The 15,317-nt window shown below is 42.4% G+C and overlaps 2 protein-coding genes across 3 annotated transcripts; both read right to left on the reverse strand.

Moving 5' to 3' along the window:
• Positions 1 to 539: 539 nt before the first annotated feature.
• Positions 540 to 4,127, reverse strand: LOC103969336 (EIN3-binding F-box protein 1). The gene is made up of 2 exons (XM_009382837.3): positions 3,647 to 4,127; positions 540 to 3,160 (listed from the first exon to the last, which is right to left on the reverse strand). Exons 1-2 carry the CDS (start codon positions 4,008 to 4,010, stop codon positions 1,227 to 1,229), a joined length of 2,298 nt encoding a protein of 765 aa, XP_009381112.2. The 5' UTR covers positions 4,011 to 4,127; the 3' UTR covers positions 540 to 1,226.
• A 3,464-nt stretch (positions 4,128 to 7,591) lies between these two features.
• Positions 7,592 to 12,833, reverse strand: LOC103969338 (phospholipase D alpha 1). 2 transcript variants are annotated; one of them, XM_018819646.2, is made up of 5 exons: positions 12,632 to 12,833; positions 12,277 to 12,321; positions 12,044 to 12,166; positions 9,051 to 10,947; positions 7,592 to 8,250 (listed from the first exon to the last, which is right to left on the reverse strand). In XM_018819646.2, the coding sequence occupies exons 3-5, from the start codon at positions 12,149 to 12,151 to the stop codon at positions 7,817 to 7,819; spliced, it is 2,439 nt and encodes an 812-aa protein (XP_018675191.2). In that variant the 5' UTR covers positions 12,152 to 12,166; positions 12,277 to 12,321; positions 12,632 to 12,833; the 3' UTR covers positions 7,592 to 7,816. The 2 variants fall into 2 exon arrangements, with proteins under 2 accessions (XP_018675191.2, XP_009381115.2); XM_009382840.3 differs by lacking the exon at positions 12,277 to 12,321 and having other exon boundaries at positions 12,632 to 12,832.
• Positions 12,834 to 15,317: the final 2,484 nt, after the last annotated feature.

Genomic DNA, 15,317 nt, shown 5'->3' on the forward strand with positions numbered 1-15,317 from the left:
ACTGAGTGTATTGACACATGATCCTATGCTTGTGAACCCCTCAAGCATTTCATGTCTCTTTTACTCATATACCCCCTAATGATCCTATACTCATATACCGATTTTTTGAAAGGTGATTCACCTCCTAATGTTTTGTACGAGGACTCTTTGATATATATATATATATATATATATTAATGATCTGTTATAAACTCTCATCTTGATTAATAAGACGAAGCTTATCCCATCTCTGGAGATAAGAATGGGGTCGATCATTTCTATTACTTCTCGGATTAATCCAGTAGAAGATGATGGAAGCCTTTCCCCCCCAACTATGAACTGAACACAACTTTTGGAGGTCTAATCATCAATTAACAGAGAGCAGTATCCTCAAGAAAGCTGTGACATATAAGCAGCTCAAATTGGGAAGCAACAAAACACTACAGCCAAGATGAATAATCATACACTCTATGATCACAGGCACACACACACAGTGATCACAAAGAAAGATCATTATTTCTTCATGACAAATCATGAAGAACTATGGAAATCACACGATGTATCCATAAAACATGTCTATTATTATAGAACGGCTGCATAGATTACAGTCCTCCGCCATTAGCCTGCAAAAGAAGGATTTGGTGGGGGAAAAAACAACCACAAGGAGGTTGTCATGGCATGCTCCAAAGTAGTGCTCGCTGCCATACCCAAATCCTACACATCTCAGGCATCAGAACCGAACCGTGCAAAAGCAACCAAGCAAAGACCCACAATGAAGACAATGACGGACACAATTGACTCAGCCGACGCAAAGTCAAGACCGGAACAACTCTAAAGACTGACTGACTTCAAGCTTCAAAGTTTTGACCCACAAGCATTGCCTAAAACACCAGAGGAGCAATTTATGATGCTTCCCTGGTAACACATAACTGGGATCATACGAAAAACATCTATCATGTGCAATAATGAGACTCATAAAGTGAGGTGATTTCCGCACCGAGATCAAAATAGAGGATAGCCAGCCACCCTAAAACAGAGTTCTCTTGCGGAAGAACATCTGCAAAAACTTGAGATTGGCCAACAGTCCACGGAAGATTACCAGATCTGTGATGAAGTTGAGAACCCACCACCAAATGCCACGAGCCAAAAAAACAAGCCGAAATAGATTGTTGCAATTCATGATCTGTTTCTGGTGCTGAAGCTCATGAAAAGTAAGCTCAATGGTCAGACTCTAAAGATCCCCTGCGCTAGGAAAGGATATCGCACCACCACAGCTTCTCCTCTAGCAACCCAATCCCATAGGTGCTGATCAAACGGCAGTGCTGAAGATTCAGACCCACCATAGAGCTCCCCATGTTACCCAAGAATGGCAGACTCTTCTGTGTGACCTTTGAGCAACTTGCGAGAGAGAGGATGCGCAGGTTAAGCTGCCTTGCTGATGCCAGGACTGCCACACCATAATCACTTATGGAGCAACTTGACAAATCAAGGTTATCGAGCTCGGAGCAACCATCTGCAATCGCCAGTAGGCTTCTGTCAGTGATCTGCTTACAACCATCAAGATTAAACACCTTCAGAGTGTCTCCATGTGACTTGACCAGCATAGCGACCAACGCATCGGTCACATTAACACAATTGCTAAGATTGACCTCCACGAAGCCTGCCTTGGAATTCCCAATCAGTGGGATGAGCGAAGCATCAGTCACTCCAATTTGTCCGCTCAAGTCTACGTTCTGTAGCTGGGGGCAGATCTTTCCCACTGCTTGCAAGCTAGCATCAGTGACACCGGGACAATCATGAATTGTTAGGGACCTAAGAGACACGCATGATGGCATTTGGGTAGGGCATAAAGTGATGTCTTTGATGCCCAAGCATCTCACCAGAACCAGTGACTTCAACTCAGGATTGCATTTCAACAGAGAACTGACACCGACAAGAGTGACCTGGTTACAATCCTCAAGGTGCAAATTCTCAAGTGCTCTTGCAGTTTCTGAAAAAGCTCTCAAACCAGCATCAGACAGGTATTCAGATTTGCAAATGAAGAGCTGCTTCAGAGAGGGGGAACCCTTTGAAATAGCTTGCAATCCCAGATCCGTAAGCCCACTGCAAGAGGTGATAGAAATGGACCTCAACCTCTGCAAGCCAAGAGTCTTTCCCATAACCCAAAATCCCTTCTCATTCACCTTCTGTAGGTCAATAAGGGCTAAGTCGATTACATTCTTCCCATAATGACCGATGACAGCAAGCACGATATCACTGATGTTCAAAGTCTGAAGTTTTATTCGTTGCAAGGATGACGAGGCCGAAGAAACCAAGCTTGCAATTCCCTGATCGCCAACACGCATGCAGTCCTTGACAGTAACAGACTTCAAGTTCGGACAGCAACGCCCAATAGCCTGCAGACCTTCATTATGGATGCTTGAGCAAGACTCGATTGTCAAAGATGTCAAGTTGGGGCACTTCTGTGCAACAGCTATCAAGCCTTTGTCCGAGATTTGTGGGCACTGGCAGAGGTCAATCTTTTCCAACAGTGGGCATCCATCAGCAATCTCTGAAAGGCCAGCATCAGTGATTAAGGGCACCTTCCACAAAGATAGAACCCGAAGCGAAGGACAGCCATGGGCAATCGCAGAGAGTCCAACATCGGTGACCCGAGTTGAATTACTTCCTCGGATGAAAAGCCTGCCCAGCCCACCACGGCTGCAGCTTCCGAAGGCGATGGAAGCAAGTCTAATATCCGTAGATTCCTCTGCATCCAGGCGCCTGGTGAGATACCCGTTGTTCTCACATTCCTTCTCCTCTGCACAAACACCTTTGCTAAGATCCGGCATCCGTGTCTTCACTGATTCATCAGTGGTCTTCATCCGGGCGGCAAGTTCCGAAGAACGAATGCTGATCAGAAGCATAAGCCAGCGCTTCGACACACATGCACAGCTGCTTCTCTCCTTCTCTCCTGGCAAACGCCTGAGGATCTCGAAGAGGCACTCATCAGGAAGGGTGTCGATCGACCGTGGCTGCTGCTTTTCTGCTGCCACCTCTTCTCTCCCTCTGAAGCTGAAGCTGAAGCCGAGAGGAGCAATGACCCGAGCCCTCTTGCGAGGGGGGCAGTAGACATCGACGTTACGACCGGGAGACAGGAACCGGCAGGAACCCGGGAAAAGAGGGCAGAGATCATCGCCACCTGCAAGAACGGCGATCGTCGATCGAATCGAGTCAACAACGCAGAAACATGATCCCATGAAAACACTTGAAAGAATCATAGTAGCTTCAAAGCACACGATCCCGCGGTGAAACCTCGATATCAGCGTTGTTCTAAGCTACAACTCAGAATCCAATTGTCATGCATTAAACCTTCCAAAACCAGACAAGATAGTAGAGCGAAACATAGAGATCTGCTCCACCCTCAAACCACAAGGGGAACCCCAAAGAGTTCCCAAGATGCAGTCGAATCACACGTTCGAGCAACAAAAGGATGATGATTTTGCAGATCTCAGAAACAAAGGGAAATCTACGGCATCGATGTAGATCGGCAAGGTTCCCAGTCTCAGACAAGATCAAGAGCAAAAGGAACCGTCCGATCCCCAAAAACCGCTGCTAGAAAGGAAACTCTTCGTCGACGAAAGAGCAACAGAAATCACCGCATCAGCAAGGAGCAAAGAGGCGTTACCTCCGTAGTTGACGAGAGCCGCCATGACGACAGGAGCGACCCCGAGTAGCCCAATTCGACCACCAGAAACACCACCACCACCACCAACAACAACAAGAGAGCGATAATTGTGGAATTCGCAGGCACCGTCGGGAGCATCACAAGTAGCACTCCACACATGCAGAGGGGGGGGGGGGGCGGGGGGGAGGAGGAGGAGGAGGAAGAAGACTTCCCGCTGCTGGTGGAATGGGTGCTGGGGTCGAAGATAGATGAAGGGGGGCAAGAGAGGCGTAGGAAAGGGAGAGGTGACGTGAAAGCGACGGGGGAGGGAGAGGGGGGATGGACTGAGGCGGAATCCCCTTCTTGCCCTTGGCGCGCACTGCATCCGTCCTCCCCTCGACACGGCGCCCGCACCGCGTTCGGTAGGCGACGCATGTTTTGCTTCCACACGCCGGAGGAAGAAGGTTCGCGGTGGTCCGCCTCACTGGGCAAGGGAAGCCGCACCTGCACGCCGTCGTCGTGTCCGCGGCGATCCACGCTGCAATAATAATAATATTATTATTATTATTATACACCTTTAAAATAAGGTGAATGAATGAGGAATAAGAAATATAATATTCATCCTTGGTGACGTGGCCACATAGGCTTTACAATAGGCCTTGGTCCAATCAATAATGGGCACGGCATCGATCCACCGACCCAAACACAGCCCAATTTGGCCCATCATAAACCTACATCCAAAAATCCATCACAAATCTCTCTCTACGTGAGAAATATAATGGCATATTTTTATGTTTAATTTTCGTATACATATTCATCTTATCTCGATCATAAACAATCAAAGAAGAAAATTAAGAAAAAATATATGATAAGTTAGTGATCAACCAAGAGGTAAATGGGTAATTCTGGTTAGATCTTATCTAGCATATGTTAAGGGGATTTATGTACACTTAGTAAGTTTAACTTGATCTAGACCCGAAGGCATGGGAGCATTTGAGGAACCTTCGCAGCAGCTTTGACATGGGTGTGGTGACTCCAAGATGATCTTCACGTGGTCTCGGTCTACTCAAGGTGGTCTTAAGGTCAAGCTGAGGTAGAGTCTAGTCTCCTTAGTAGGTTCTTACATAAAAATTACTATCGATAGGAGTTTTCCGACTCAACCCCTCCAGCACTCGAGTTAGTTCGGAAGATTGTTTAGAGTGAGAAGTTTTAGGAAGGAGGTCCGACCTTGGGTAAGTATTGGAGTCAACTTTCATACCTATCCAGTTAAGGAAATTCTTTGTAATAACTTCAATGCCCTCCTTTTTAGCGTTTTGTTTTGTCCATGAGAACAAGAACTGATAGAGATGAGACAAGTCTGAATGACCTCCTATGGATTGTTGTCCATGGGGGTCCATAGGATCAGTCTAAACGACCTCCCGTGGACAACAACATATCGTTAGCACCTTTGAGATGATGAGATGATTAGTATTTGTTCATACATATTTTAATGACATGCAATCCTACAAATGAAGTGTTCATCTAAAAAATAAGTATGGCTAAAATGAAATATTTTTTGTTAGAAAAATATATAAAGATTATACCATATCTAAAGTACTCCTAACATATCTTTATCATCATAAAATTCAATTTGATGGCGTTTTAATGTCAACTAATAGAGATTAATGACGAGGATGTATGCATATCATAAAATTCATTAGCATCTGCATTATCATCAGTCATGATCGACTGTTTATGGTATTGATTGATCCTCAATTTTCGCCATACGAAGCATAATTTGATTTATACTCTTTCCGAGATTTAGGCTTGCGGTGACGGACGTCTTTGATATCAGTTGCTGTCGTGCAGCTCCGCTGAAGGGGGTCTATGCGCTCCCACTTGCTCTTTCTCTGCAGCCTCTCTGCCTCTCTATTTGTCCTCACTGGCACTGTCGTCTTCTCACGATCCTGCCAAAGTAGCTCTTCTGATGGTCCAGAGATTGAATTGAATGCTGCAATATGCCATCTCCCGGAGGACGCCGAGGGAGAGACACTTGCAGGTTATCAGATGTGGATGGGGCCCACGCCATTTGGATTTGGGACCCACCTCCTCCCTGTGGACGTGGCGGGCATCGACGCCATCGATGGCCTCACGAGCTGTCCGACGCAGAATGGTGCACCGTTTGCGTCAGGAGGTGGTGATCGTAGCAGCAACGACGCTGCTGCTGCTGCTGCCATAAACAAATGGCTAAGGGTGGCGGGAGGGACGTCGACGGCGGAGCCGACTCCCCCTCCACAGCGACCCTCTTGCTCTCACGCTGACGCCAACAGGGAGTGGCCAGCGGTGTCTGCTCCACCGAGCAGGACAACAAAACAAGAGCAAGTTGCCTGTGGCGTCATCCTGACGAGAAGTAAAGAGGGAGAGACCCGTTCAACCTCCTCCTCTTTCGACCCTCTGATTATGATCGGATGGCCCATAATTTATGCACAAGCAAAGAAACAGTTGATTGCACGAATCTCCAAGCGTCGTACGCCTGAGTTCATTCTTCCCTTCCTCGGAAGATTACAAGGTTACAGGGAGGCATTACACAGTAGATTTGGAGCGATCAGTAGCTGCAGGCCGTCCGCTGCATCACCCGATCCCTGAGAATTCCGTTGTACAGGGCCACCCTGTTCGCCGGCATCCCTCGCGCCTCCCGCCTTTCTCCTCGTGGTGGCCGTGGGACTTCCGCCGCCGTCTCATTGCGGGAACTCCCGCCGAGCTCCTCCACTTCCGCCGCGAACTGGACCCTCTTCTTCCGCTGCTGCTTCCCGTTCGCCCTCTCCCTCTTCCTCCCCTCTGCGCAACAACGGTGTCAGCTCGTCTATTGAAATCAAAGAAGCAGACCGACACGGAGAAAGGTCGGAGGGCGTACCGGAGGAGGGCACGCAGGAGCGAGGGTGGCACCAGGGGGGGGTGGAGCTGCGGTTGACGGCTGCGGAGAAGGGCTTCTGGCGGCAGATGGCGAGGATGATCACGGCACCGGAGACAGCCACAGCGGTGGCCAGAGCCACCCCATGCGAGGCGATGAGAGAGGAGGAAGAAGACATAAGGAGGAAGAACGGTATCCGTGTGAGGGCCGTGACATGTGAAGCTGCAATGCTATATAGTCCAAGCAAGAAGACACTGAGAGAGTGTAATCAAACAATACGTTCGGTAGGCGGGTTTTGACGGAGTCGTCTTCTAGAAAAGATGAGATGCTGCCAACATGTCCTCCGTCATCTTCTCTTTCACCAATGCATCGTGACACAATGGTGAAGAGTGGAGTTATCCACTTGGAAAAGCGAGAATTATGTGAGTAGTTTAAGACTTCGATTCAACTACTTGACCGACATCCGAGTTCGGTGATGGGTAATGTGAACACCATAACCGGGAGGGGGAACGTTCCGGGAATCTTCACATAGAACTTGGACGAAGGGCGTCATTAAAGGCCAAAGAGGAGTGAGTGTGATCATTCTTATTAGGCACGAGACTCTGAATCTTATCTTTTCTTTATGATGTTAAAAGAGATGCACCAACAGCGATTAAGCTTAGGGGACACGTCGTTGTTGCTTGGATGCTCCATTAGAGGTTGCCTTCTTCCTCCTCCTGCAGCTGCTGCCTTACCTAATGCGCTCTCTTCAGCTACTTTCTTTTGCGTGATAAAGTGGCAAGAAGGCTCGAGTGGCTCGTGCTTTTGTTGACAGAGACCAAAAGAGCGGTGGAAATCTCGAATGAAATGGGAGAGAGTAGACGAGAGTCAGGATTTAAGACAATTGATATGCAAACACGGGATTATTCTGTGATGACAGTGACAACATGCACAGGGCAACGAGAACAGGCAGAGAGATGGAAGTACAAGAATACCACTGAGCGACAGCACAATGTATAATATGAGAAAAAGGTCAAGAAAAGAAGGGCATGGTAATGTTGAATCCAGCACAACATTAGATTACAGGAACAGAAAGCTAGAGAGACACACAAGTTCGATTGATGAGCATATTGTATGTCGTACTAGAACATATTATAGCAAAAGCCCAAATCTGACACAAGGTTAACTGGAAACTAAGTGTCTCCAAGCAAGTGGATTCCACAAACAGTCTCCAAGCAAATGGCATCTTTCCCTCCCTCGCTACAACTGCTATAATTGAGAAGAACCAGATACATGGAAGCAAGAAGTGATAACATCAACAATTAAGTGGTTAGGATGGGTGGTAAGTAGTCGGACTTGGCGCCGAGGACACGGGCCCTGGTGTCAGGGAAGAACTCCATGCCAGGTAACTCCGTGACCATCCCATCGCTGGTGACTCCGATGGGGTAGGTTAGAAGATGTCCTGGTAGGTCACGGTCTAAAGTCTCACTGGAATAGAGATCCCAGTACTTGTCAGCGATTCTGTTAACCTTCTGCACACACTGCAAGCTCTCTGGGTGGAGGAAGACATCGTCAAGCATTCCGAGGTGCTCGTACCAAAGAGCCAGCCGGAAACCATGGATCTGTCCCCTTGCCGGCTCCCTAGTTGACAGATGATATGGTTGGTACGCTCCCATAGCAATCTCAGAGTCTCTGCTTCCATCCATTGACCGCTGATTGATGTTGGCCGAACCAATTATGATATACTCATCATCAACTGAAACCAAAAGTTTGGAGTAATTAAGTTTTCTTTAACACTTAACGAGTGCAATGAGAGTTCAACCAGCATCAAGATTAATATATAGCTACCAATATTTACTGGTCCGACCAAGTTCCGGTACCGAAACATACACCTCGATGCTTTCCCTTTTTCTTATTTTGCTATTACTTTTTTTTATGATACCTTATGGTATTGGTAGGCCATGGGTTACTAATATCTGACTTGTATTTAAATCCCCAAGTGCATTGAACTCCAGTTATGAGTAGGCACCAAGCAACCTATTTTCTAAGCAACTTAATTTTTCAAAAACATCATAAAAAACTAGACAATTTTCGATTACTATGAAATCCTTTTTACAACTTAATGGTGATGACAAATTCAGAAATTGTGCTATTTTCATAAAACCTTTATTTTATTGGTGACACATTCTAAGATCACAGAATTTCCTCCCCTTTAGCCTATATTATTTTCATCTCGCAACCAACCAAGAGTCAGTCTGAGAACTAACCAATATTCGGATACTTGAAGAAAAAATGACCTTAATGCAGCCTAGATTGTATCAGGTTCTTGGTTCAGCTACCAGGACCAAAAAAAGACATAAAGATCTAACAAAACTAGAACAAGAATTGTTCAGATTTGCCTCAGGTTGTTTAAAATCAGGTGATAATTATATAATGATCCACATCAAGAATTTTCAGAATTGTATCAACTGTGGATGTCAAGAACCAGGTACATATTTTGCAAAAGAGAACATTTAAATGCATACAGTTAGTAAATATGAGTGTCGAGAAGGATACCAATCATCATCTTTGTATGAACATAGATCATGAACCGTCTGGCCTCCTGAGCTCTGCTGTAGTCAGTGTCCGGTTGTGGGTGCTCCAAGGGTTCATATTCTCCACTCTTCTTTACCTCTCGATTTCCCAAGCAGAAGAAGGTCAGATAGTCCTTCGGATTAGCTTCAATTCCTTTTGCCTGGAGAGCTTGTACAATGTCAGTATACATCATCTCCATTGTCCTCCGCTGCCAATCTAAGATTGCTTGAACAGATGCACTTTCTGGCATACCCTCTGGCCACATTGGAACCACAATATAGACGGTGAAGCGCTCCCCAGCTTCAATCTTACTAATAATCTTCAGAGATAACTCCTTAGGGATCAGATGCAATGCATCAATTTCCTCAGGCTTGATGCCATCATCTTTCCATGCATAAGAGCTACCAAGAAAGTACTGGTTTTCAATATAGATAAAGTTCTTTGCCCTACGGATGGAATTTATGTATGCATCTTGAATGCTTCTGTCAATGATATTATCCTTTCCACTGACAAGCCCAGCTCTAGCGGCATCCTCTGGAGTGTCAGGAAAGCCAAAAGCAGCACCTCCATCAATGGATCTGAAAAGCTGCACGTTCCAAATCTCTCTGTCCTCTGGGAACATGACAGGGGAAGGCGGAATGATAATGTCAGAGAGATCCTGCAGCTGCACAAGAACATCTTTTCCTCCTTGCCTTCTCCATCTCTGCTCAAAATTGAATAAAACATCCCAAGCAATGGGCCCTTCCAGCCGTGAATGAATATCATGCCAAGGCTCTCTTGGTCCGCCTTTTTGTATGGAAGCCTCTCCAAAATTTGGCTGATGAAAGTCATCATGATGAGCTGTGTCCAATGTCCTGAACAGAGAATGGAATGGTGTGTCATATCTTCCGTCACAAAGGTCTAAGCCCCCAACAAAGCTCACGATCCTCCGCTGCTGCAAACTTTTGTTAGGCATCTCGTGGTCAACGATAACAATTTTCTGATGATGTGTGAACATGGTGGCAATTTGCAGACCTTTAACAAAGCTTCCACCATCATCAGGATTTCGAGGGCACAAAACACAGTGCACGTCTGTGTCACGGAAATAGTTTGCAGTTTCCTCATCATGGGTTGCCATAAGACCATCTTTCTTCAGCAATCCTACTGAGGTTCTGTCATCCCAAACGAGCATAAGAACTCGAACACCTTCACTAGCCTTCCTCTTAAGGAGCTCGCCAAGTGTAACATCTCCACCAGGTTTTGGCCTCTTGGAGTCTCTTATCAATCTAATCTCTGTGTACACAGACCAACCTGTGATGTATATCAGATGTTGTGCATTACTAATTGCATCAAAAATGTCCTCCCAACACCTATGGGGCTCATAGTATCGTCCATCAGCAAGAGGAATTTGTGGAATGAAGTCGTCAGGGACATGCGCATCTTGGTAAAGCGTTACTTTGCAACCCTGTCTCTGAGAGAAAAATGTGTAAGGGACTCCAGGATACTTTGCACTTCGTACACCTCTCGCCCAGTTGCGGTCTTTTGAAACATCAAAATATTGCACTTTCACGTGGATCTTAGCATCTCCAACAGGGTTCCGGTCTGCATCACATATCTCAAGCCATCTGTCCACCTCCTCACCATCAAGGATCTCCATGACAGGCAAATAAGCTCTTCCAATCAGTGATGCCCCAATAGGATTGTCAAACTTAACAGTGAAGATGACATTCGCTGCCATGTGGGCACAGTATATGTGAAAAGACTCGTACCAACGTGGACTAACTGGTTCATTTGTGATCATTCTGGTCCGACCAACTCGGGCTTTCTCCAAATCAATAGTAGCATAAAGTTTGGAAGACCCCTTGCCGATACCAACAGTGTCTTCGATACCTTCAACAAGCTATTAGAAGCATTTCATGGTGTACACAAGAATTAGAAGATAAAAATGAAAGAAAGACAATAAGAAAACAATGAGTTTAACATATATATCAAACATTACAAGACAAAAAAAAATCTATAATTGTATCTGACAATGATAACCTGTTTTTCGCTAGAAAATAATTAACCAATAAAATAATTCTCAGTGATAAAGAGGAACAGGAACAAGAGGGAAAGAGGATAAGTTGTCTTAGGCATGGTTTAAAATAACAGTATTTACTGGGTCTAATGGTAAAGGAAACAAAATGTATCATCATGTGTTTACTGGAGAAGAGTTCCTTTATATGTTACACTAGGAGCAATATGACTAGGAGAAATACTTTATTAAGGAGATCAGAACATATACTTGGAAAGACCAAGATATAAACTAATAGTTCTTGTCTACCTTAATGTGCAAAGAAAATCATCAATTTGTGTACAGTATATAGGCTCCTAAATGTGTCAAAAAATGTGCAGCAAGCAGTAATTGTGCAAAAGCTTTTGCTTCGTTAGTTCCATTGACTATTTTCTCCCAGTTTTCCTTTCTCAGTTGTACAACACCCTAAAAGGAGTGATTAAACATGACCATGTAAGATTCCTGCACTCATATTTCTTAGCAAAAGAAAGTCCCAAATAGTCTCAAATGCTATATATAAACATAAACAGCACTTCCAAAGTAAACTTCAAAAAGAATCTAAAAAAGCTTCTAAAACTAAACCAAGGATATTTGCTTCTTGGCTTTAGAAAGGTTCTGAAGTGCTGGTTTTTTATGTAAATTGGTGTCTCATGTTTGGATGAACATATAACCCAATAAACACAATCTCCTCAAGCCAGTTCAAAGAAAAAATCTACCAGTAAAATGTACTTTCTGAAGCAATTTATAATCATATAAAAACAGATGCAAGATCACATCTACAAGTTGAAATGAAAATTTTGAAAAGAGAGCTCATATAACCATGCAGAGATCAACAAGCAGAGCATGTCAAGTGAACGATATAAGCACAGAGAAAGATGACACATAAAAGATTAAAAGTGACTAGACCTCAGTTGGCTAGTATCATCATGACGAGAGGATTTACCTTGCGGAGGAACTTCGGAGCACCACCTGAAGCTCTGTGTGGATTCGTCAGGGACTCTGCCTCAAAAATTGTAGCGTGGAGTGTTCCATGTAACAGAATCTGCGCCATCTGTTACCTTCTTACCTAATTTCCACGCACGCACACAATAAAAAAAGATAAAAAAACGTCAGAGGATATATGCCTAAACTCCAATTGAGCTGACGGAAAAGGAAAGCCTTCAAGAATGGAAGCACCAGAGAACAGATCTGCCTCAAACAAAGGCCTCAAGTCCCGCGGCACTGTTGACACGAACACAATTAACCTACTTGATGTAAGCAAAACCAAATCGTGTAGCCCATTCAAAGTCAAAGAACACAAGTACCCTATCAAGCTACTTTAGGGATCTAATTTAGCTCAAGAAAAGTCGAAAACAAAAAGAAGAGTAGCCATCGAAACAAGACGGATCCGAGCTCGGAAGCCATGTAAATTCGCACTTAGACAATCAAAGTTAGATTTATCAGATTACAAACAACCCAGAATAGAAAAAAGAATGAACGATGTTTGGGGCAATCATGATCGAGGAAAGAGGGATATCTCCAGTGTACTCACCCGAGTAGGGATCGGCGCTGGGATCGGGGGAAGCGAGTGATAGATCCGGTGTGACGGGGAAGGGAGATGGAGGAAGAGAGATCGCAGCCTCTGCCGACCAGGCGTTGAAACTTGGCTTTATAGATGGAAAGAGAGCGAGCGAGTCGATCCGGAAGGAGTAGTGGTGGGCGGAGCTCACGAGCCCCGTGGGAAGTGCGAACGAGGATTTTGATATGGAAAATAAGAAAAATAACAACGGACAGGGAGGTGCTAATTACATATTATATTAGTTAATTTAATTAGTTATCTTTAGTATTTTTTTCTTCTATTTAAAAAAAAATATATTTTTTTATAATTACATATTATATTAGTTAATTTAATTAGTTATCTTTAGTATTTTTTCTTCTATTTAAAAATATATATATATATATTTTTTATAATTATAAAAATAAAATACTTAGATTTATTAATACTAAAAAATAAAAAATAACTTTAATATTTTAATTGATGATAACGAACAACATCGATGATAATAAACGATAGCATTAACTAGATCCGCATCAATGTCAATATAATTATTAAACGATATCACTCTCCTTATCCATGACAACTATTCGTAACCTTAAATGATGTTACAATCATCCCAAACTGAAACATTAAAATTATTTTTTTATCATTTGATTTAATATTTCTGTTAATAAAATCAACGATATTAAAATAAAATCTAAATATTTTATTTTTATAATTATAAAAATATCAATATAATTATTAAAATATAAAAATTAAAATATTAAAGGTAACTAACTATATGGAGATATGGAGTACTACTTAATTAGCTCAATACAAATAAGTGTTCTTAGTTTTTAAAAAATAATATTTTTTTTATATTTTTATGACCCATTTTAATTCAGGTAAACTAATTAATTAGATTCATTTAGAGAGGAACAACTGTGCTATATACGAAGAATATATGGCCATGTCAATATGTCGAAGTTTGTAATGGCACACTAGTTATTTTCAAAATTTACAAGAATACATGTGTAAAGAAAGATACTGTAAATAAAATATAATTAGACGTTGACGAGTCAAAGATATTTGTAAATCCAATTTTGATCGACTAACGCCCAAATCCAAACTTTCTAGAACATAATCGTCAAAAGTCCAAACATGATGAATCGGCCTTACCAGTCACCTTGTTCCACTAGTCTTTATAACGATAAAGAACTATAAATCTTTAGTTATCAATAATTAATAGCTCCGGATAAGATCAATAATAAGAACTTCCTCGATTTGAGATCTTCGTTTGATCCAACAAGTAGGAATATCCAAAAAAAAGCCACAGTTTGAGATGACGATGCCAACCGACAATGATCATGATGTAAAATATATTTTCTCTCTCCTCCGATACGTGTCCTAATTCCTGAAGTCCATAAGATGCCGGGTCAATTGCACAGAGTAGAACCCAGCTTGGAACCTCCGCTGCCCATTTTGACCCCTAGTTCACAGCTATCATGTCTTCTACGCTAAAAGATTTGATTGGCATCTTTGGAATACAAATTCTACAAAAATATAAATATTGCAATACCATTTCAAAGTCTAACAGTTTGATATGAAATTCTACAAAAACATAAATATTGTAATACTATTTCAAAGTCTAACAGTTTGATATGAAATTCTACAAAATTATAAATATTGCAATACAATTTCAAAGTAACATTTTGATATGAGATGGAAACGGAAAGAGAAGATCCGTCACTTATGTTAACAGAACTTTTAAATCAAGCTTTAAATCAGATTATGACATTAATAATTAAATCTAGATTAGACGCTAATAGATGATGTATTAATGTAATCGAACAATTAAACAGATTCAGAAATAAGTAGGATAAGATTCGTGGTCACCTTCCTAGTTGAAATCAGTCATCCCACCCATCAGGCGTCCCCTCTACAGAAGGGTGAGACAAAGGGATGCAGCTTTTTGAGGCGGGCGACAAACGCAAAAAGGTGTGAACAGTCATCTGATAGCAGATGTACAAACTAATTGCATTATCTGCATCCGCGTGCAATCGACCACTCAAAGATGTAGACACACCAGCTGCCATTATTGGTGTGCAATAATGAAAGATATGCCTTTGATATAAATCAGAACTGGAAGAATGCCAAAGCACAGTTTAAGATGAATTTTTATATCTAAAATATAGGTCTAAAATGATTATTCGATCCATTAATCTAATATTATACCAAAATATTTAACCCACTTATTTTAGGTTAAGAATTTAAATCTTTATCTTAATTTGTTTTGAAAGATACAAACTAATTTAACTGATAAAGACTTTAACAAATTATTCCAGATCATAGGATGAAAACCTATCTTCACCACCGTGTTCAGGTAAGATGAATTCATATCATATGTTCTTATTATTAAATGATAATGATAGAATGTCAGGTCTTTCACGTACTTGCATTTGTTTAGCCTACTTTAATCAAATTTATTGCTTTAATCAAGTACATTGCTACATGTAGATGTTAAAAGCTTCTTTTAAAATCCACTAACAAAAATGGGAAATAACCAAATCAAACAACAAGATACTGAGGAGCTGGTAAAATAGTAAAAACTTGGGGTTCAGAAAATTCTGAATCCTCGTAGGATTCTTTCTGCTTGTATTCGAAGAAAAGGAAGTACGTGATATCTCAGCTAAATGCCTGA

The sequence above is a fragment of the Musa acuminata genome, chromosome BXJ2-10 (assembly GCF_036884655.1).
Source record: "Musa acuminata AAA Group cultivar baxijiao chromosome BXJ2-10, Cavendish_Baxijiao_AAA, whole genome shotgun sequence".
NCBI lineage: Eukaryota > Viridiplantae > Streptophyta > Magnoliopsida > Zingiberales > Musaceae > Musa > Musa acuminata.

Coding starts and splice junctions, on each gene's coding strand:
- LOC103969338 (XM_018819646.2), bottom strand. CDS start 12,151: ATGGCGCAGATTCTGTTACATGGAACACTCCACGCTACAATTTTTGAG. Junction 10,948..12,043: donor CTCCGAAGTTCCTCCGCAAG/GTAAATCCTCTC, acceptor TGCTTCTAATAG/CTTGTTGAAGGTATCGAAGA. Junction 8,251..9,050: donor TCATACAAAGATGATGATTG/GTATCCTTCTCG, acceptor TTTTGGTTTCAG/TTGATGATGAGTATATCATA.
- LOC103969336 (XM_009382837.3), bottom strand. CDS start 4,010: ATGCAGTGCGCGCCAAGGGCAAGAAGGGGATTCCGCCTCAGTCCATCC. Junction 3,161..3,646: donor GGCTCTCGTCAACTACGGAG/GTAACGCCTCTT, acceptor CCGTTCTTGCAG/GTGGCGATGATCTCTGCCCT.